This window comes from Falco punctatus (genome assembly GCF_963210335.1).
Source record: "Falco punctatus genome assembly, chromosome: 8".
Lineage (NCBI taxonomy): Eukaryota > Metazoa > Chordata > Aves > Falconiformes > Falconidae > Falco > Falco punctatus.
In genome coordinates this window covers 58,473,146-58,493,696 of record NC_137588.1, presented here as the reverse complement: position 1 = coordinate 58,493,696, position 20,551 = coordinate 58,473,146, and the positions used below count along the sequence as shown (strand labels likewise).

Here is a 20,551-nt window from a genome sequence, read left to right as displayed (position 1 = left end):
GAGAATCCTTTTCTGGCAAGGAGCTGGTGTCCTCTGCTGAACCCATGCAGCTGGGCAGAAGGAGGGAGCACATTAGGTAAGGGAGACAATGAAGAGAGCTGGCTCCAGGGCTTGTTTGTGTTAGGCTCTGAAGGGCCTTGCACAGTGGGGTAAATTACATCCACTCTCTTTCTGCTTTTATTTGCACCGTGGTGATGAGGTGGTGAATCTGGAGGTGCAACAAGACCTCTGCTAGCCCTTCTTCTGATGCTGGGAGACTCCAGCCCACGCTCAGATTTAGTTTCTGTGTGTTTAAGGTCAATGTGCATGTGAACAACGGGAAGCTAGGCTCTGTGTTCACCTCCTCCTTTCTTTTGCTGCACCACTCTGCTGCAGTTGTATTTCTGTATTTATGGCTAGAGTTTGACTTATACTTCTAAGTACATAGCAGAAATGTATACACATATTCACCAGTAATATAGCAAGCATTCTCTCAGGTTTAAAGCAGTTGGAAGTTACTACTACCTTTAAGATGGCAGAAGTGCAAATACATAAATGGATTGAATCTTTGCTCCCAAAGGTTTGCAAATACCTAGGTATGCCATAAACCAATTGAAAGTACCAACATTCCTCCCCTGTTTTGGATGGTTACAATAATAGATAACAGGCTGCAGCATGATCTGGCTAAATGTTTTGACCCTGAAGGGTCCTCGTTTGAGTTTGTACAAACATTTTAATTTGAAGTATCTGTTCCAGGTCTGAGGGAGACCCTTTGGGGTCAAAAAGTACCGTAAAATCAAGCTTCTACTTGTGCCGATGCACAACAAACATTCCAGTATAACTTTTTTGCTCTTTTACAGCAGTGGTTAATTTCAGTTGGCACAGCTGATGTTCCAGGGGTGCGAGAGTCATCTTTAGTATTTCTTGTTAGCCAGGAGTCTCGTTAAGATTGACATGAAAGTCTCAAATATCCACCAGTTCTTCAGGGTGGTTAACTGCAGCCTTGTGAGGTCTACTTGTTTGTTAAGTCAGGGTCACAGTGGCATCATAGGAGACACATTTAATATCAGGAAGTTATGCACATCCTATGTGCACAAATATAGTTATTAAAAATACAGGCAGGCTACACATAGGTGTAAACTGACTGCATGGTTTGCAGGAGAAAAAGCTGGGTCAAAGAACTTACAAATACAGATCACAGTATCTATGTGTGAAAAACCTTCCTTCCTGCTGTACCACCACTTCTACCCTTCTTGTAAGTATTAAAATTACAATCTTGATTATTCCTCTGTTAAGAAAGTGTAAATAAATATATCTACAGTACTGTGTAATTACTTACATATTTTATTTATTTATTTCCAAATAAATAGGACAGTTTGGTGGTGAGATAGCTATTATAATGATAATTCCACCCACTGCAGTTAGTTACTAAAGAGTTTTGGATACCCCAGACTCATTTAACTGATGAATCCAGCTCATGACAGAGCTCGGGCTTCATCACCTGCTTCTTATAGGACTGTCTGTATAATGCTATTTCGGTATTAATATTCTGTAAGACAACGTATCAAATCCTCACTTTGAGATGATACTCTATTTTTGCTCACTGAAGATTTAAAGTCAGGAAAAACTCACCAGTTATGTAGCATGTGACCCGCCGGTTCTGCTCAGAGATGTCTGCATCGATGGTACTCAGTGTGACAACAACCTGCCCTGGCTCCGCGTTCTCAATTACCGATCCTTTATAGAAATCCGAGGTGAACTGTGGAGCATTATCATTTTCATCAGAGACAGTGACCTCCACCAGGGTTTGGGAAGAGAGCTGGACTTTCCTGCCATGGTCAGTGGCCACCACATAAAACCGGTAGATCTCCTGATCTTCGCAGTCCAACTCTTTTAGTGTGGTGATCCACCCACTCTCACCATCAATGGTGAAGAGTCCTCGGAGGTTGCCTGATTCTGCTTCCAGACTGTAGGTCACCTGTCCATCACTTCCCATGTCCTGGTCATTAGCTGTCACTTGAATGACTGTGGTTCCTGATGGCATGTTCTCCATGACAAAAGCTTTGTAGGGATCTGCCTCAAAAACAGGTCTGTTGTCATTGACGTCCTGCACTTGGATGTTCACAGAGACCAGAGAGACCAGGTCAGTCTCCTGATGTGTGCAGTGAGCCATAACATCAATCTGGTACCACTTGGTGGTCTCATGATCCATGGCCTTTTTGATTTTCAAAGCCCCTGTTTGTTCATCCAGTGTGAACACCTCATCTTTATTACTTTCTGTAGTGGTTCCCTTCACCAGGCTGTATATGATGGGATCCTCTGCAAAAGCTTTGACTGAGCCTATTTCTGATCCCTCTGGAAGGTCCTCAGATGCAGAGAATGTATAAAGGGGCTCAGAAAACCTTGGCAACGTCACCTCCCTGGGGACAATCTGAAGATTCACTGGGAGAAGGGAAGTCCAGTGAGGGGGTCTGCCATCTTCAGCTTTCACCTTGAAGTTAAAGGCTCTGTTTTCCAAACCAACAAGGCTCTCTTTGACCTTAACAACCCCAGTGGCAGCATTGATCTCCACAAGATCTTCTGCCACATCTTCCACAGAGTCAACGGAGTAAATGACATCTGCATTTGCACCTTCATCAGCATCATAAGCCAGTACCTGGATGACAGGGGAGCCTTTGCTTACATTGGACTGGATAGACAGCGTGTATTCAGAAGCTTTAAACTGAGGTGGGTTGTCATTCTCATCTGTAAGGATTATTTTGACAGTGCAGAATGCCACCTTCCCACCCCCGTCCTTGGCCATGACTTTAATGGCAATCACTCTCTCTGTTGAATTTTCCCTGTCCAGTTTTTGCAGCGTGGCAATACAGCCTTTATTGTCTATGGAGAACTTCTCATGGGCAAGTTTATTTATGATGGTATAGTCTATGGTGCCGTACGGGCCACCATCTGGGTCAATAGCCAGCAGTTCAATCACTTTGGTACCTATCTCAGCATTTTCTGCCAGCTCTGCCTCATACACATTCTGCCGAAAAGAGGGGCTGTATTTGTTGGCGTTTGTGGTATTGATATACACGGGCACGGTGCTCTTGAAAACTCCATCTGAAGCAGAAACTCTGAGACTGTAAGATGACTCCAAGTCCTTTTTGCAGCGGTTGAACATGGATATTATTCCAGAAGTGCTGTTGATAGTGAAATGCCTGTTGTCATTGCCTGAGAGTATCACGTATTCCAGTCGGGTGGTGTCTCCGCTGTCGGGGTCCAGGGCTTGGACTTTTATCACGATATGCCCACATGTAGCCATTTCACTCACCTTGGCTTCATACTGAAGCTGGCTGAACTCGGGGGGGTTGTCATTGATGTCTGTCACATCTACAATTACCAGGGCATCACTGCTAAGTGGAGGCATCCCATGATCTGCAGCTCTTACTTTCATGCGAAACTGCTGATTTTTTTCGTAATCAAGTGCTTGAGCAGTTGTTATTTGCCCTGTGCTGGCATCAATATTAAAGAACTTGGTAGCATCTGAACCATCATCCAAGATCTGATAGGAGACCACTTTGTTTCTGCCCGAGTCCTTATCAGAGGCAAAGATCTGGACAACAGGGGTCTGTGCTGGCAAACTCTCCGAGACAGATGCTGTGTAGATGATCTGGGAAAATATGGGGGGGTTGTCATTAATGTCCTCTACCTCCACCTCTACTCTGGCTTCTGAAAAGGATCCTAGCGCTGTGTCTGTGGCTCGAACAGTGAAGGTGTGTTCTGTCTCTAGCTCATAGTCCAGCTGGCCTGTGACAGTAAGGACACCGGTTTTGAAGTCAGTGCTGAAGAGTTTCAGGGAATCTTCTTCCACGATGTTGTAGATGAGGCGCAAGCCTTCAGGGCTGCGAGCCTGTATGTGGAGGATAGATGTGTAGAGGGGGATGTTTTCTGGCACCTTCACTCGGTAGTACAAACTTTGGAACAGAGGGTTGGATTTGTTCCTCACACTGATCACAACCTCCTCTTCGGCACGGAGGGGAGGCTCACCTTTGTCCTTAGCAATGACTCGGAGGTTGTATTTATTTAATGCTTGGTAATCAAGAGGCTTCTTAAGGGAGATGTCTCCCAGGTAGGGGTCAATCCAAAAGTATTTATAGTCCTCTGCAAATGAGTAGGTAATGGCTCCATTATCCCCTACGTCTTTGTCTGTTGCTGACACCTGAAAAAGGACGTCACCTGGCTCTGTGCCATCCTGCACCGAGGTGTAATATGGCACATTCTCAAACTGCGGTGGATTGTCATTGACATCCTCTATGTAAACCTTCACCGTGGCTTGGGACACTCTCGGTGGTTTCCTATTGTCCTTCACTTCCACAGCTACCTCGTGCATGTCTTGTGTTTCGCGGTCGAATTTCACACCCTTGGTCTGGAGTACTCCAGATGCCTGGATCATTTTGAATCTTTCCTTTCCATTCAAAAGTGAATAGAAAAGTGGTTCATTTAGCTGATACCCCTTGACCCCAAGGACAGTGAGAGTCTTCTCATCTGTAGAGTTCTCCATCACAGTTACTGTATATATGTCTTGATCAAATTTTAAGCCAGTACCTTGTGCTTGAGTTAAATTTAGCTTAACCAGAGCAGTACTTTTATACAAGCCATCACCAGCTCGGACCGTGAGTTCACGATAGCTTCCCAGGCCAGTGGTGTTAAGAATGGAGATGAGACCTGTAAGCGGATGAATGTAGAAAGCATTATCAAGGTTCCCTTCCACGATGCTGTATGTCACCTCTGAATCTGCATCTTTTGCCTGCACCGACAAAAGCTCCATCCCTGAGTGGGCAGGTAGCAAGACAGAAAGCTCATAAGTGTCCTTGAAAAAGACTGGAGGCGAATCATTCACATCTTTAACATGGATTGTGACTCTGGCCGGCTTAGACGCAAATAAGCTGGGACTTCCACTGTCATGTGCGTGTACACTGAAGTGGAAAACTGGGGTAAGCTCATAGTCTATATCAGCACGACTGGTCAGCGTCCCTGTGCTGGGATCTACTGTGAAATATTTCAGTGCCTCCGGTTCCAAAATCTCATAGACCAGCAGAGCATTGGAGTCTTGATCAGCATCTGTTGCATGGGTCACAAGGGGAGAATTGCTTTCATCCAGAACCATGCTTTGTGATGGAGCGTTCTCCATGATCCAGCCAACGAAGGAAGGCTTAACGAAGATTGGCACATTGTCATTCTCATCTATGACATAGATAAGTACCACTGTGTCCATAAATGCTCCAGCCATGTTGGTGCCACGGACTTTCAACTGGTAAAAAGATACCTGCTCAAAATCTAAGGTCTTCTGAGTGGAAATAAGGCCTGACTGGTAGTTCATGGAGAACACTCCATCTCCATTTCCATCTTTTATTTCATAGCTGACTGGTGACAAGCTTGTGGCTGAAACCTGGATCAGAGGAGAGCCAACAGCAGTGGTTTCACTGATCTCTGTGATGTATTCGGCCTCTGGAAACTTTGGAGGCGTGCGCTCAGAGGGTCTAATGCGGACATGTATTGTAGAAGAATCTTTAAGCTGGGGGAACCCCTGATCTTCTGCCTTTACAATGAGAGTAAATCGCTCCTGCCTGGATGGGTCCAGTCTCTGGGCAACTGTAATAATTCCAGAATAAGAGTCGATGCTAAAGAAACCTTCCCCGTTACCTGCAAGAAGAGAAATTACAAAGTGAAGAATACAGACACCCTGTTTTGGTTTTCTGAACCTCTTTTCCATAGATGGTCCTGATTTCAGGCCTAATTAACATCTGTTTCTTTCACTGGGAGGCAACGCTCTCCATTAATTTCTAAATAATTTTAATTCTAAGAACAATGAACTCACTGAGATCTATGAACTAATTTTTAAATCAATCAAAATGTAAATTAGAGATAAATATCCTTCTAATCTGAGCATATTTAGTGGTGGCAGAGCACGTGCTTGAAGCTTTTGCCTCATGTGCAGAACAAGGTTGCATAGACCGTACTAGTTCCTTCAAGCCCTGTCATGCTTATAATTACCAATACTTCAGGAGCAATTAAATTCCTTAGTCCTTGATCTAAATTGCAGTGAGAAAGATGGAGCAAAGGATGGCTTGTCTCCTGCAAAGAATTTAGCTGCTAAATAGGCAGAGTGGCACAGCCATAAATATTTGTTTTAACCTTTAAAGTGAATGACAAAATACTTGCCCACTGAGCTTGCATGACCCAAACCCATCATCAACCAGTGCTGAAAGGGTTCTCGCTCTTCCTCAAGGATGTATTTCTTGGTAGAAGTGGTGGAAGTGATGGTGGCTATTGTAGGAATCAGAGTACTTTTGTCTGACAGCAGCTGAACAGGAAGCCCTCCCTCAGTTCCCATGGATGAGAAGAGCAAATTTTAAGTTGTTCTAACTCATCCAGTCACATTTTTTCTTAGACCAGTGACTCAACACTGAACTGTCTTCTTAAGGAAGGATGCTAATGTTCCGTAATACGGAAATTACCTGCTCATTCTAGATTTTCTCTGGATTTTAGAACTGTGCAGCCATTAACTGTTCTTTGCAACAGCTAGAGAAAGCTGGTCAACTGTTTGGTCGCCGGCTAGAGCATAGAAATGCAGGCATGTTCATACCCTAAACTATCTTGTTGCACGGCTCTCACCTGCCTGAAGGGAGTAGTGGATTTCAGCGTTGGCTCCTTGGTCCTGATCAAAGGCTCTGACTTGTATAACTTCTGTGCCCACCACTGCTGAGTCCAGCACTTCTGCTTCGTAATGGATGCTGCTGAACTGTGGAGGGTGCAGGTTGCAGTTCTCCACATGGATGATGACTCGAACAAAGTTCCTCTTGATGGGGACCTCCTGGTCTCGCACCTGAATGACCGAGGAAGAGCAGGTACGGTCACACTCAGGGAGCAGGCAGCCTTGCCTGCAGCAGGCTTCCAAGTAGCTCGTCAGGACTCTTACAGAGGGTGGGGGTTTTCAGTGGTACCAACCCCTTGGGTAGGAATGAGCCTGCAAGTTTCAGCACCAAAGCTCAGCCTTGAATTTCAAATATTAACAATTATTCACTGTGCTTTCTTGTGTAAGAATACAGTGGCTCTCCAATGAAATCAGCAGGTGATGGGTGCAGCCCATAGTTGAGAGGAAAGCAGGGTTTTACCTAGATTTCTCCAGGATGGCTATACAGTAAAGGTTAACATCCTACTTTCCTCTTCCTCCCTCAAAGACTAGAACCAGTTTTAATTTCTCCAGAGACCCATATATGCTGGCCAAGCCGATGGACTTAGCAGGGTTTGGCTAGGACTCACCATCACTGTTAGGGTGTGCTGAGGCATGGGCTGGGAACTGAAGCCTTCTGCTGTTGTGAGGACCCCACTGCTTGGATCCAGCTGGAAAAGTCTTGTGCTTTTGGGGTCCATGCTGCCATGGATGGTGTAGATGAGCCCCTTGCCTTTGTCCTTGTCTGTTGCACTGACTTGAAGGATTTCCCTCCCCGAGGGCGTATCTTCAGGAATCCTCACCTCGTAATGGCTCTCCAGGAACTGGGGACGGTGCTGGTTGATGTCAATCACATGGATAAATGCCTGTGGGGGAGACAGCACAGTGAGGGCAGCAGAGACGAGGGAGCAACTTGACTTATTCAGCCATGTAAAGTTGCAGCTACCAACCCCTCTTGGGTGTAGCTGCGCTCTGAGCCTTGTAACAGCCACAGCTTTCCAACTCCCAGGGCTTTGCCATTCATGGTGACTGGGAACCCTTTTGGCCTTCTCCCCGGGAACTCCTGCTGTGCCTTCCCTTAGTGATTTTCAGCTTGCTTCCTCTCATTTTTTTTTTAAATCTCTCCAATCTGGCAAGCCATTCAGACTGAGCGTGCCTGCACTTGGCACATGGGGAAACCGTCACAGCCTGCCACAAGAAGTATCAGTTGCTCATCCATGGTGCCAGCTTTGCTGGCTGGTGCCTCCACACTAGTCCTCATTAATTACACACCACAAAGCTGACAGAGGGGGGGACCTTTGGCAAAGTAAGGCAGGGGCTGGCCTATCTCAAGAGCAACATGGGGGCAGGGAAGGTATGCCAAAGCAAAGTTTTCGGTCCACACTTCTTAGCCGTATCTTCCCCTCTGCGTTTAACAACAAACCCCTGTGAATGGCCTGCCTGAATCCTGCCTGCAAAGTCACCTAGTTTCTTGTGTTTGGTCTCCTACCCTGGCTGTCCTGACCCCCCTACTGATGTGTTCATGGCATCTTAGGAAGTCCCAACCAAGTGTAATAATTAGCTTCCTTTAGCAAACCTGAACATGCCACGGGTGCTTTGCACAAGCAGGTTTTTTGACATCTGCTAGTGCCTTGAGTGCCAAAATAAACGTAGGGATGAGATGCAAGGTGGCAGGGAATGCACAACAGGCAAGGTGGGGCTTTGTTTGTTTATTTGGAACAATACCTGAAGATAGTTGAGATAGATAGCTGTCCATTAGCATTGCGTTTCACAGGAATGGTAGTGTTCCTCACTCATCATCCCCACAAACCTCTGCAGTGAGTTTCCCACGATAAGTGTCACTGAGGGGTGACTCATGTTCTAGGTCTTCCTGTGCAGTGAGGGCTGGTTTTTTTGGCTGCTGTTTATGCGTGGAGAAAATGGTTGGTGAAAGCTCAAGCCCTGAATACCCTTCCTGAGGGTAGGTAAAGATAGGCAAATCTCCGCAGCCATTTTAACCGGGGCTCAGGGAAATACCTGAGAGCAAAGCGTCTCCTTTTGCCAACACTTGCTTTTCATGTGGCAGCTCAGAGGACACAGCATTCTCTGTAGTTGCCCCACTCGCCCCCTGGACATCAGTGCTGGTATGTTCTCAGTGCTCTGCAGACTTGGAGCAGCCCAGGGGAGGGCTGACCTCACCTCCTGCAGATGCATCTGCGCTGGCTTTGCACAGGTTAGCAAGTGCCAGGAACACCCCTTGATACGGTACTGTGGTCCCACACCTGATCTAACCACATATGCATTTCCCTCATATCTTAGCATGTTGTCCCAGCCATGTTGTAGTTCAGCCTGAGCAGCTGACAGCAAATTGAGGTCTTGAGAGTATGAACTGCCACCCCAGCTTGGCTGGTGGTATAGCCGTGTCCTTGTGAGCTGGCTGTGATCAACAGGAGAGGCCCAGGCTTTCCTAGATCATTTTGGTTTCCAACCACATAAAAAAAATCTTAGCTTGGTACTTAGGACCTGGGTCACTGTGTAATGTAAGATCACAGTGTAGAGATTCTTGTGCCTGGCGCCTGATCCAGAGCTCAGCAGGGTCACAGGAAAGATTCCCTTATCGTATACTCACTCTAGATGGGGTCTCTGCTAAAGAAAATAAACCATTACCTGGGTTTTGATGGTAGTGGACCCATCAGTGACTTCTACTGTCAGGTTGTAGCTTGACTTCTTCCTTGCATCGAGGGGTCTTGCAATGACCATGCTGCCTGTACTCTTCTCAATGTCAAAATCCATGTCATCATCGCCACCTGGGATAGGGGAGAGACGAGAAAATGAAGTGGGGTGCAGTTAAAGTTAGATTTCTATCTGAAGCAAGCTGCAGGTGCTTGGCAGCCTCTGCAGGGGAAGGGATTCTAGGAGCTGCCTGGAGATCCAAAGGAAGAGGATGTTCCCTCCAGACACCATATACGAACCACACAAGGAGCTCATGCCCAGCTGCAGATACGTGGCATGCCAGGCAATATAGCTCGGACGGGGATGTGTAGACATTCGGTCTAGCTGTACCTCTTTGGCCGCAGCTAGACGGTGGACAGTGCCATAGGTGAGGTTTCTTCCAAATCGGGAAACTCAATACAAAATGTGATAGATGGACACAGGAGGCAGGGAGGACATGAAGAAGCTGGACAAAGAGGTAGTCACAGATGGTGACAAAGGTGTACGAAAGGGAAGGTGAGGGGAATTAGAGAAGAGGAGGAGGAGAGAAGCGGAAAGGATGCACATATGCATATGATGTCTTGGCTAGATTTGCCACAGGCACATTTGAGCATTGATTTATTTGCACAAGGTCTCCAGCTATGCAGCATCACAGGCTTAGCATGGATCAGGGACCTGCAGGGCTGAGCAACACTGTTGCTGGCTTCCAATTCAAGGTCACACTGTGGGCATATCACTGATGGTCTTCATTGCCACGGTTGGAAGCCTGTGAGCTACCTGAAGAAGCCCAGTACTTGAACAGTTGGGGAGGCAGACGGTGCTTCCAGGGTGAGCAGAGCCTGTTGTCTCCAACCCAGATGGCTGCATGGTGCGGGGAACCGCAGGCCAGAGCAGCTCAGCAGCAGAAGGCTGTCCCTCATGCTACTGCTGTGCAGCCCTGGCGTGGCAGCTCCTTTCTCATGCCTCACTTGCTGATGGCCTGTTAGTTCTCTATTGCACATGAAACACCGCTATGCTGTTCTGAGACAAGGAGAGGTAGAAGCACTTTTCTTCAATATATCCCAGGTCTCAGCTTGTCCCTTCCTGGCTACTGGATGCTCTGGATTCTGCTTTATTCTCTTACCAGTTGAGAAAATCTTGGCTGATTGTTAAATTACACATTTTCCCCGGTGGGAGAAATGGGTTGCCAGCCATCTGGACCACCACTTTCTTGCTGGGAAGGAGACAGAAAGAAGCAGAGACAGAGGAAAAGAGAACCCATGGATGCCTTTCTCTGAGAAAAGAGCTCTCTTTGCACAGCGCCAAAGGGAAAGAGGAAGCCCAGGGAAGGAAAGAGCTTAAGAAAGATGCTGCTTTATCAGGGTTTTTGCAGACACCATCAACTGCAGTGACAGAGCCTTTGTGGACTGGAAAAGGCGAGTGTTTGAATGAGGTGCTGAAGGCTCCTGGATCTCTGCGTTGCTTGGTTGCCAGCTATCATGATGCTTTGCTTCCCTAGCAGGGAAACTGAAATCCTGTCCTCTTCCACCGGTATAGAAACCAAGAGAGCCTTGAGTAGCACTTGGTGCACTAGGAACTGGCAAAGATGAGGTTGAGCATGCACAGAAGCACTCAGCAGGGAAACAATGGGATAAAATTCAGAGGAATATACCGTTAACTCTGCAAACCCAAGCAGACACTAGTAATGCCAGATAAGCCTTGCACTGATACTGTCTGCTCCTGGTAGCACTGTATCTGTTGTTGCTTAATTGTATTTATACACCATTATCCCTGCCCTAACATAGTAAGGGGAAGAACTAATAACTCACCCAATTAAGGCTTTGTCTGACGAGGGCAAGCCCTGCAGGCAGTGTCAGGGAAAAGCTGTGCAAGGCAGATAGGGGCACCACTTCAAAACACCAAATTACATGAGCACAATTGGCCCTTGTTTGTAGGACCAGTTCTGCACACCTGCTGTCTGATGAGTCTCCTGGGGGGACAGCCCATGTCCCCTCTGCCCTAGCACCGTGTGTCTTAGAGGAGGCCCTAGAGATTCTTCATGACATATCTAAGTCATCCCTGGGATGCTTGAGGTGGGAGAGCCCCACCAGTTAGGTCAGACCAGCTTTTTGAGGAATCTTCCCCTCTCGTCTCCCTGCAGAGACTATGGGCTCAACAGGGAAGGAGAGGTGTGGGTGTCTGCAAGACCAGCCAGACACCTGGATCCTTGCAGGCTGTTTTACCACAACCAATGGTGTCACTCGATTCCCAGGAGGAGCTGAGACTGGCATGCCCTGCCTTTCACGCTACATCAGAGAACACTGACAAGTCCCAGAATGTCACTTAAAAAGTGTGTTAGATAATTGCACTTGGCACCAGAGTCCTTGGATGAGCAGCTTTGTCTATGGTTGTTTAAGCCTTTTGGTGTCTGTGAGAAAGCACCTACACCTAAAGCAAACAAATTCATCACCTCAGGCACGCAAGTGCTGAAAGCCAAGGGAGCTGGGGCAAACGCTCCCTGACACCACTGCCCTGCTTTAATTTCTGTGTCTCACCTGTGATATTAAACCACACTTGGCTGGGGCCCATTTCAATGCTGATCACTCCCACCATATGGTTCACAGGATCGGTTTCCATCACGGCGAAGTTAAAATGGGGTTCGTCAAAAGCTAGTGGCTCTGAGGAAGGGCCGGGCCGGGAGACCCAGCTGATGTGAAGCCTCACATGGGAGGAAAGTGGTGGGCTGCCACCGTCTGTTGCCTTCACCTGCAGGGAAATGCACATGCAGTCAGGGAAAAGGCTGTTTTAGCCTGTGGGAGCCCCATGGGAAGCTGCTTCTCCCACCCACCAGGAGTTTCAGGTCTGAGTGTGCCTCAAATCCCACAAAACAACTCTTGACCCAGTGGCCAGTGCTCTGGCTGCTTCCAAGATAGAGCCACGCAACCCAAATTCCTCTTGACCATCAAGCAAATCTGCCAAGCTCGATCCACAACCAGAGACCTGGACTGCAAGCCTTGTTGCAAGGACCCACAGAGTGTGGAAGAGCTTTAAATCTATAGCCGAGCCCCATGGCCTGACCAGACTGCCACTTAGAGGCACCGCTGAAACCCAAAGACCATTCAGGTTCGGGTCCACATCCATATGGGATCATGCGTCACTGTATTCATCTCTGAGAGTGGCTCGGACAGTTAATTTTAGATTTATCCTCCATTTTTAATAGCTTATTACTTTCTGCATTTCCCATCATTCCTTCCCAGTTTCTTTCCCTGTAACCCAAGCCTGCCTCATTCAGGCTGTCCTCTCACTGCTGCATTTTCTCCATCTCTTTTCTTCTTTTAAGTTTTCTTTTGCTGCAGCCTTTCCTCTCTTTCCCTCTCGACCCATCTCTTCCCATTGGCGCTCTCTGTTTCCCTCTACTCTCACCGTGAGTATGTTGTATTCAGAGGCAGGAAAAGCTTTCCTAGAGAACACCATGCCAGTTGTGGGGTTGATGGTGAATATCCCTTCCTCCTCCTCCTCGATGGTGTAGGTGATCTGGCTGTTCTGGCCCTGGTCACGGTCTGAAGCAATCAGCCTGTAGACAGGCAGTGGCATCTCCGAGGCATCTCGCTCGGGGAGCTGCACCATGAAGAGTTTGTGGGGGAAACTGGGAGGACTGTCGTTGGCATCCAGGACTTGTATCACGACTCTGCTGGTGGACTTCAGGGCTGGCTCTCCATTGTCAGAAACAGCCACCTGCCAGAAAGCAAAGGGAGTAGGTGACAGAACTCTTTGTCGTGACTCACGGCATAAGCAGCCAGCCTTCATCCTGATGGGCAATGACTAAACTAGGGGTTTTGTGTGGATCTGCATTTCTATCTCGGAGGTGTTTTTAGAGGTATCGCTCCTCTCTGCAGGGTAAAATCTAGTGGCTGTAGCTGGCATGGTGTAAGGCTTGTGCATGCACAGGGAGATGCGTCTGCAGGACTCCTGCTTGCAGTTGCTCCAGGCAGTGGGTCAGGCTGGTCATTAGGGCTCACACAACTGAAAACGTTTGTATTGACATGGCTTGGCAGGTTATCACCCACCCTCACTTTGCTGTGCCTGTGCACGCTCCCAGCATGTTGCATTACAGAGGGAAATGTATTATCCTCGATCACCCTGATGGGCTTAAACACCTGAAGATCCCTCTACTGTGAATACACATAGCTCAGAGCAGCTAAGGGTGGGGGCCAGTAACACAAAGCTACAAGCAATATCTGATACGATGAGATAAATGATGGTGGATTTCTCTGGCTTGCTCTTTTCCCCATAACTTCTTGTCCATCCTGCTAGAGGACAATTGCAGCCCTCTTCCTGCATTCCCACAGCTTCCAGAACAGGACTTTTGCTCCAGTCTTCAGTAAGGAAATAATAAACCCTGCAGTGCTGCTGCAGCTGTTTCTTAGGGCAACACACACCATTTAATTAAGTTTCCCAGCAGCTGGGAGCTGATGGGATGAGATTCTTTCTCTGTGCTCCAACTTGCAAGGAAAGCTCTTTGAGGACTTAATACACTTGTAGGTAAATAATGCTAATTACAACCATCATTACCCACCTCTAGGATATGTTCAGCCTTGTATTCTCGATCCAGCTGCCGTAAAGTTGTAGAAATCAGTCCTGCCAAGAAAGAAACCCCTTGAGCTCCAAGACAGCGTCCGAGGAAAGCCAGGGCTGATCAAATCCCCACGTGTCCCGCATCAGCCCCCCACCCCCCTGCACTGCTTCAGGTGCCCTTTGTGATGGGAGGACAAAGACATATACCTGCAGAGGGCAAGCGGTCCCCTGGCAGTATAAATCCCTGTGCAGAGATGCTGCTCTCGCTCCTCTGGCTACTGGCACCACAGAGGAGGGGGGACACCTACCAGATGAAGGTTATCAAGGCTGGAGGGCCATGAAAGCAAAACTTCTCTTATGTCTCTAAGTAAGAAACATTCTGCATGCGCTGGCACAAATTTGGCCTCTTAAAAAGTCTCGATGCTTTTTTCCCTGTGCTGAACCTTGCTTTTCACAATTTACAGTGTTTGACAAAAGTTTGTTCTCTGTCTTGGGAAATACCCTCTCTTCTACTGCCAGAACAAATGCATTCGGGCTAAATATAAGGTACCCAGTTGATAATAATGTTGGTATATTATTTAAGCCTTGCTGAGAGACAGGATGAATCCTCTAACAATTACAAGATTTGAGTGATTTCTAAAAAATACAGATAAGTTTAACCACAGGGAATAGGTTGGACACAGGAGGGAGGAATTGTGGCTGTAATAAACCAGAAATTAAACAAAATCATCAGAATTGCCTCTTTTTGGCCCATCAATGACTAAGCTGAGTAAATGCAAGAGTGGCAAGGGTGGAGCTGAGGCTTCTGTTTCCACATCTGGCTTGATAATAGTCCTTCTCAAGTGCTTTGACTCTGACCTTTGGGGAAAAGTAGCTCTAGACCATTTCACAAATGCTTTACAGATTACAGAAATTGTGTATATATTGCAAGATTTTCTGTCAGTCATCAAATCTGACCCCTGTGAGTGTTTTTGTCTGTTCTCCACATCTCTTGCTAGTAGCAGTCGCTGTTATCATGGTATTTATTCCTTGTGAAGGGAAGTCCTGCTCCCTTGCACAAATGAAAGGCAGGGTGAGTTTTCCTGATCATTGCAAGCAAAGATACAGACTCATGCTACTCTGGGAAATGCTTTGCATGGGAGGCAGTGTGCATTTGCAGTGGTGTGGGCACGTGTACTTGTTCATCCTGAAAGACTTGTAAATTAGAGTTGCATGAACACATTTCCACTCTCATTTCTGGTCCAAAGCCAGAAAGTTTTAATTAATAGTATTGTTTTCAGATGTATCATACTTTGCTGTATCGCTGCCTGAGCATGATAGGCAGGAGAAAATTTCAAATGGCTGCAGGAAACACCGGGCAGCTGAAGGAGGGAGTAAGGAGCAGCTGCTTGGAACCAGGCTATTGTTAACCGTTCCCACTTGCTCTCTGGAGCAAGTATTATTCATATTTGGCACCAGCCGCTGCACTAAACATTTATTTGATGCCTTTACAATCATGAATCAACACTCCTTAATGTGTTATGACAAGGTGATTTGAAAGACCATTTGCATGTATGTAATGGATTTTTTTTTCTTTTCTCTCGTCTTCCTTTTGATTTCTCGGCAGGTGAAAAGGACTCAGCAGTGGCATGAGAGCACACTGGCTGAGGAGCTTTTGACCCTCTCCCAGGCTTGTGGGAGACTGTAGGGCTCCAATAGCAGCAAAACTCTTGATGTGCATGGAAATGCTTTCTTAATGGGGATTTAAAGGAGGAATTGCAGCAGTGGTTCGCTTAGACCTCTGATGCTCCTGTCCATGCTGCCAATAGGTTGGCTAGGACAGGGGAGCAAAGCCTAAAACTCTAGCTGCCTCAGAGGATGATTCATAATTTTGGCTTAACAAGCCCATAGGACACAGAGCTAGATACTGACAGCACAGCCACCCGATACTGGTCTGCACACCAGGGATATTTCTAGTCTATTGGATTGCAAAATTCAGTTGCAACAGACTAATACCTTGTTTGCACTTGGTCACTGCATGCTAGCTGATGGAAAGTAACTTAAACCACTCTGAAGTGATTAGTTGGATTTGCCTGGTCACACCCTGAAATTCTTTCATGACCTAATGATAAAAATGAAAGAAAACAGGATCATAGCTGAGCTTTCTAGAGCTGGAGAAGAAGGACTGCAGTGAAGGCAGATGAACTGGAACTTAATGACTGTCTTGAAGGTCTGTACCATCGAAGATGCTCAGATCTCCTGGGGACTAAGAGCTGACTCGACTCTAATCACAGACCCGTACCGTACCGCAGCTGGGAGCCTTACCAGATGGCATTTTTGGGTTTAGCTTCATATCCTTTGTGCCACAAGTCGAAGGGTTGGCCTCTCCTCCTGACCCCAGGCAAACTCCCTCTGTCCCTTACTCTGTCCCCAGTCGTGGCTCCCAGTTCCCCTCTCCAGAGGCAGTTACCACTCTGCCTTGAGATCAGAAAGCTCTTGTGGTTAACAGTTCATCACTCTAATTCCCGTACGGAGCCTTGGTGCTGTGTGGCTGCCAGGATGCATGAACTGCCAGCAGTGTTCACACGGTGACTGAGCACCCTGAGACAGGGAGATGGGGATCGGACGTGGTGCTCGAGAGAAGCCAGCTGGAGTTAATGGGTATTTTTATTTGTTGCTACTTGGTTATACACCCTGTGAAGCCAGAGGGCTGAAATGGAAGTGGAAACTGTTATTAAAGGGGAACTGCTGTCAGCTTTTGTGGCCTGGGGAAATAGTTCCTCAGTTCTTTCTGCTGCCCCCTACAAGGGCCTGTGAAGTGCACGTTTAGTTTTTAATGAGAGTGTTTTGCGTGTGCATGTGCACGTGTGTGAGTTATCAGTACAGTCCCAACCTTGCTGGAAAACACCAGTCAGCCCATCCCATGGGACTTGCGATTGAGTGGGTGTCTTTTATCTGTGTTCTTGTGTGCGGTCCTGAACGTTTCTGCTGAGTCCTACAGAGACTGAACAAAACTGTCAAAGGTCCTAATTGCAACTGGCCAATTAGCCAAGCTCTTCATTCACCTGAAGGTCCAGAAACAATCCCTTGTGCTGCTTGCATACAGGCAGGCACAGACTCTGCTCTGGCAGCCTATCTACACACAGCAATGGGAAAGGGTTGTCTGCAATTCTCCCGCTTGCTGCCTGGAAAGGGGAGAGAGGAAAGCTGGTCGTGTTGGAACAGGAGCAGCAAAATTAACAGTGCATTGTTGTCAGGGAGCAAAAAATAATAATAACTTCTGCTGGCAAGAGCAGGGCTGGGGTGGAGGTTGCTGGCCCCCTGCCCTCGCTGCAGGGAGGAAAATCTAAGATAGTTAAAATAGCCAGAATCAGGTTTGCAGGCACTGGGGCTTTCACAAGAGCCTGAGAAGGGAAGAGGTTTTTCTCCTGAAATCCTCTTTCTGGTGCCTCACTGTTGATTCCATTTCACCTTCTCTTCTCTGTTCTTCTCCTCCTCCCTCCTCCCCTGTTGTCCTGACCCCGCTTTGCACTACTCCACGCTCAGCTGGAGCCTGCAGCATGCTGGCTCGGGGAGCAGCGGTGCAGCCACCCCTCAGGTGCCATGAGCAGGCTGTGTCTGGATGGCCTTCCATGCAGAGAAATGCAGGGAACAACAGCCATCCTGGGGAAGCCTGTGGACACTGACACAGCAGGAGAAACACCAGAAGAACAAGCACTAGACAAGAGCTGGAGATGAATGGACCAAGGTAAAAGGATTCTCCAAATAGCCTTTCAGCAGGATGAATGGCTTCGTCCTGACTCTTCCTACCACAGCCTCTCAGTTCTTCATGGTCCTGTCTGGACTGGAACCCCCTGTACATCAGGCACTGCAAACCCCGCACAAAACAAGCTGAAAACTTTTCAGTAAAAGAACACCCCAAACACTACTATCTGCCCATCTCTCCATGTATCTATCTCTCTGTCTCCCACAAACACTGCTCTGCACCAGCTGCCAGGGCTGGAGAGATTCCATTGCCGATGGCAGAAACCTTTCATCTCACTGCACAGTTTTATTCCCTCTTCTCATTAGCCTTTCATTTATTTTCCCTCTTTTTCTCCACCCTTTTTAGGGAACTGAGAGCTGGAAGATGCTTAGAGCCCTTCTGTGGTAGTTCAGGGGAGCTGGAGGAGCCGAGCCCTGCTGGGGGACAGTTATCACAGCTGTTCCTGTCTCCCTGGAAGACCTCAGGAGGACAAGTCAAGGGTGTAGATGTGCCTGTTGTAAATCAGGACCTTAGTTCCTATTAGCGCATGGGATGAGAACAAGCTTCCTCCTCCAGTCCCTCTGCCAAGGGGCTCCTGCCAGGAGTGCCCTGCCTAGGAGAGACTCAGACTGATCTCTGGTCCTCTCGTGCTCTGGCTTATTTCAGTGCCAGTGTGACTTATTTGTCCTTTTATGACAGTGTGGCATAGGAGAAGAGGAGAAGTCTTGATCAGAGTCTTCTCTGCACATAGGAGCCTCCCTTCTGGTGCAGGTGCTGGAGGAACTCTGGACACATGCAGGTGATCCCGTCCTTTGCTTAAACCATGTGGCAAAGAGCAGCAGCCCCTGTGCCTTCCTCTTGAAACTTCAGTGTTTATCACTGAATGATGTGACAGAGATTCAGCCTCATTACAGCTAAGCAGCTCTGCCTACTCAATCTCTTTTGATGTCATAGGATTTGGGATTGACCACAAAAAGAATATTAGCAATATCCGGATCATATAGATCTCTGGCATTTCAAGAACTGAAATTTTCTGGGTCTTTTTGTGATCATTTCCTCTACATAGTGAAAGAAGAGATGCATTTATTGCATTTGAAAAAAAAAAAAAAGGACATGTCCTAACTAAAAATCCAGAATAAACATCAGTGGCCTAATAGCACTATAGTGCTCAGATACTTGGAGTGTTTTTTCTCATGTTCAAATGTAAGTCATTTTATTTGCACTGCACTGAGATAATGCTTTTTTTTTCCTAATACAACCCTGCACTGATGTGAATAACCAGGAACTGAAAGACCAGCAGTTCATCTTCCAATGCTGCACTACCAGGCTGAGACCAAAGATTATATTTTAATTCTACTTAATGGAGCAACTAGCATGCCCTTGTCTGCAGAATGAAAATATCACAGGGTTTCCAATAAGCTGCCTACAGCCCCGAAATTTAGACAAGCTGTGATATTCTTTCTGGCAGTAGTAGCACAATGATTTCTCTTTAGATACTGTAAGATGAAGATATAAACTGCTCAGTTTATGCCAATGTTTGCAGGCAATTATTTGTTCTTTTGGGTAACATGCAAGCAAAACAACGGATAAGTGAATCCTCATCAGGCTTGGAAGCAGGTCCTTAAACAACCTCCAAGCTCAGGGTTTAAAGAGACCTCCAGCAACTGTCCAAGAGATAAGATCAGCTCATGAGTTTCTTACAGGACTGACAAACTTATCACTCTTCACATGCAAATTACCTGACTGTAGAGAGAGATGGATAGGAGATGACTCATACCCGAGAGAGCTTTTTTTGTCCAAGATGGGATTAAAGGGTTCGCTTAGAGGTGGGGTGTCTCATCAGCAAACGTTCAGATTTTGCCAGTGTTGCTTATTTTACCGTAAGAGACGACAGCCTTGCAGCTTGGCTTTGTAGGGCTGCACTCCCACTAGGGTCGAAGTTTTGCCTGCTGCCTGCAGCACAGAAAAGGCTGAGTTTCCTGCAGGGTGCATGGGTGCAAGCAGATGACGGGGCCTAGGCTGGTGTCCTGACAGCTGTTTCTGGTCCACATCCCATGGAAAAGGCAGTGGTCTTGTAAAACGGGGCCTCTGAAGGCATCTCTCCGTGGAGCCCTGCATTTGCGTGAGCTGTCTGTGGGTCTGAGTTGTGCACAGTTTGGACTATGTGGGAAAGCTGGATGCAGAGCAGTGCCCTGACCTGGCTAAACAGCTGGGTGTAGCAGTGGTCACAGCTAGCTGACATCTGCAGGTGTGCCTATATGGTGCCACACAGAGACACCCTATGAATCTCTTGCAACCAGAAGGATTTCAGTGTTTCAGCCTAACAATTTCTTTCTAATCATCCCCGCTCCTAGCCAGCTGCAGAAGACTGCCAGAGACCATTACACCACAGGTAACATGTAATTGGGAGCTACATCAGCCTTTTCCAATACATCCAGCTCCTTTCTCATCTGAGAGCAGGCTTCTATCCTGCTGCAGTAGGTGAACTGCTTTTATCATCTGCAGGAGATCAAAGTCGTGCAATTAATCCTCTCCCATACTCGGGCTCTGTGCCCTCCCTTCCCTCTTCTCCCAGGAGCTGGTGGCGTGAAGGGCTCGGGCTCGGCACAGCCTGCCTTGCCAGACTGGCCCAATGTCAGCTCTGCTGGGATAGTTTGAGGAAGCTGTTTACACAAAACATCAGCGGGTTTTTGATGGCTCTGAAAGATCTGGTAATTAATCCTGAGATGAAAGATACAGTCTAGGAAGATGGCAGAAGAGGCTTACTACACTTAGAACACTAATAGTGCCAGAGAATGGGTGGAGCCTTTAAACGCAGTGGGATTCGTTTTTATTAGTCCTGCCTTGGTCTGTCTCAGGAGCAGATCGTCACCTCCAGCAGGGTGTTT

The 20,551-nt window shown here is 47.3% G+C and overlaps 1 protein-coding gene across 2 annotated transcripts in view; it reads right to left on the bottom strand.

Annotated features, from left to right (window-relative positions):
• FAT2 (FAT atypical cadherin 2) overlaps positions 1-20,551 on the bottom strand; it is a gene marked incomplete at its 5' end in the record, with an annotated part of 66,824 nt that overhangs the window by 28,162 nt on the left and 18,111 nt on the right. For both annotated transcript variants that reach the window (XM_080399379.1, XM_080399378.1), the window contains 7 exons: positions 1,612-5,664; positions 6,637-6,847; positions 7,285-7,560; positions 9,341-9,480; positions 11,920-12,130; positions 12,788-13,099; positions 13,941-14,002. In XM_080399379.1, coding sequence (XP_080255505.1) covers positions 1,612-5,664; positions 6,637-6,847; positions 7,285-7,560; positions 9,341-9,480; positions 11,920-12,130; positions 12,788-13,099; positions 13,941-14,002 — 5,265 coding nt within the window. The remainder of the gene's footprint in view (positions 1-1,611; positions 5,665-6,636; positions 6,848-7,284; positions 7,561-9,340; positions 9,481-11,919; positions 12,131-12,787; positions 13,100-13,940; positions 14,003-20,551) is intronic.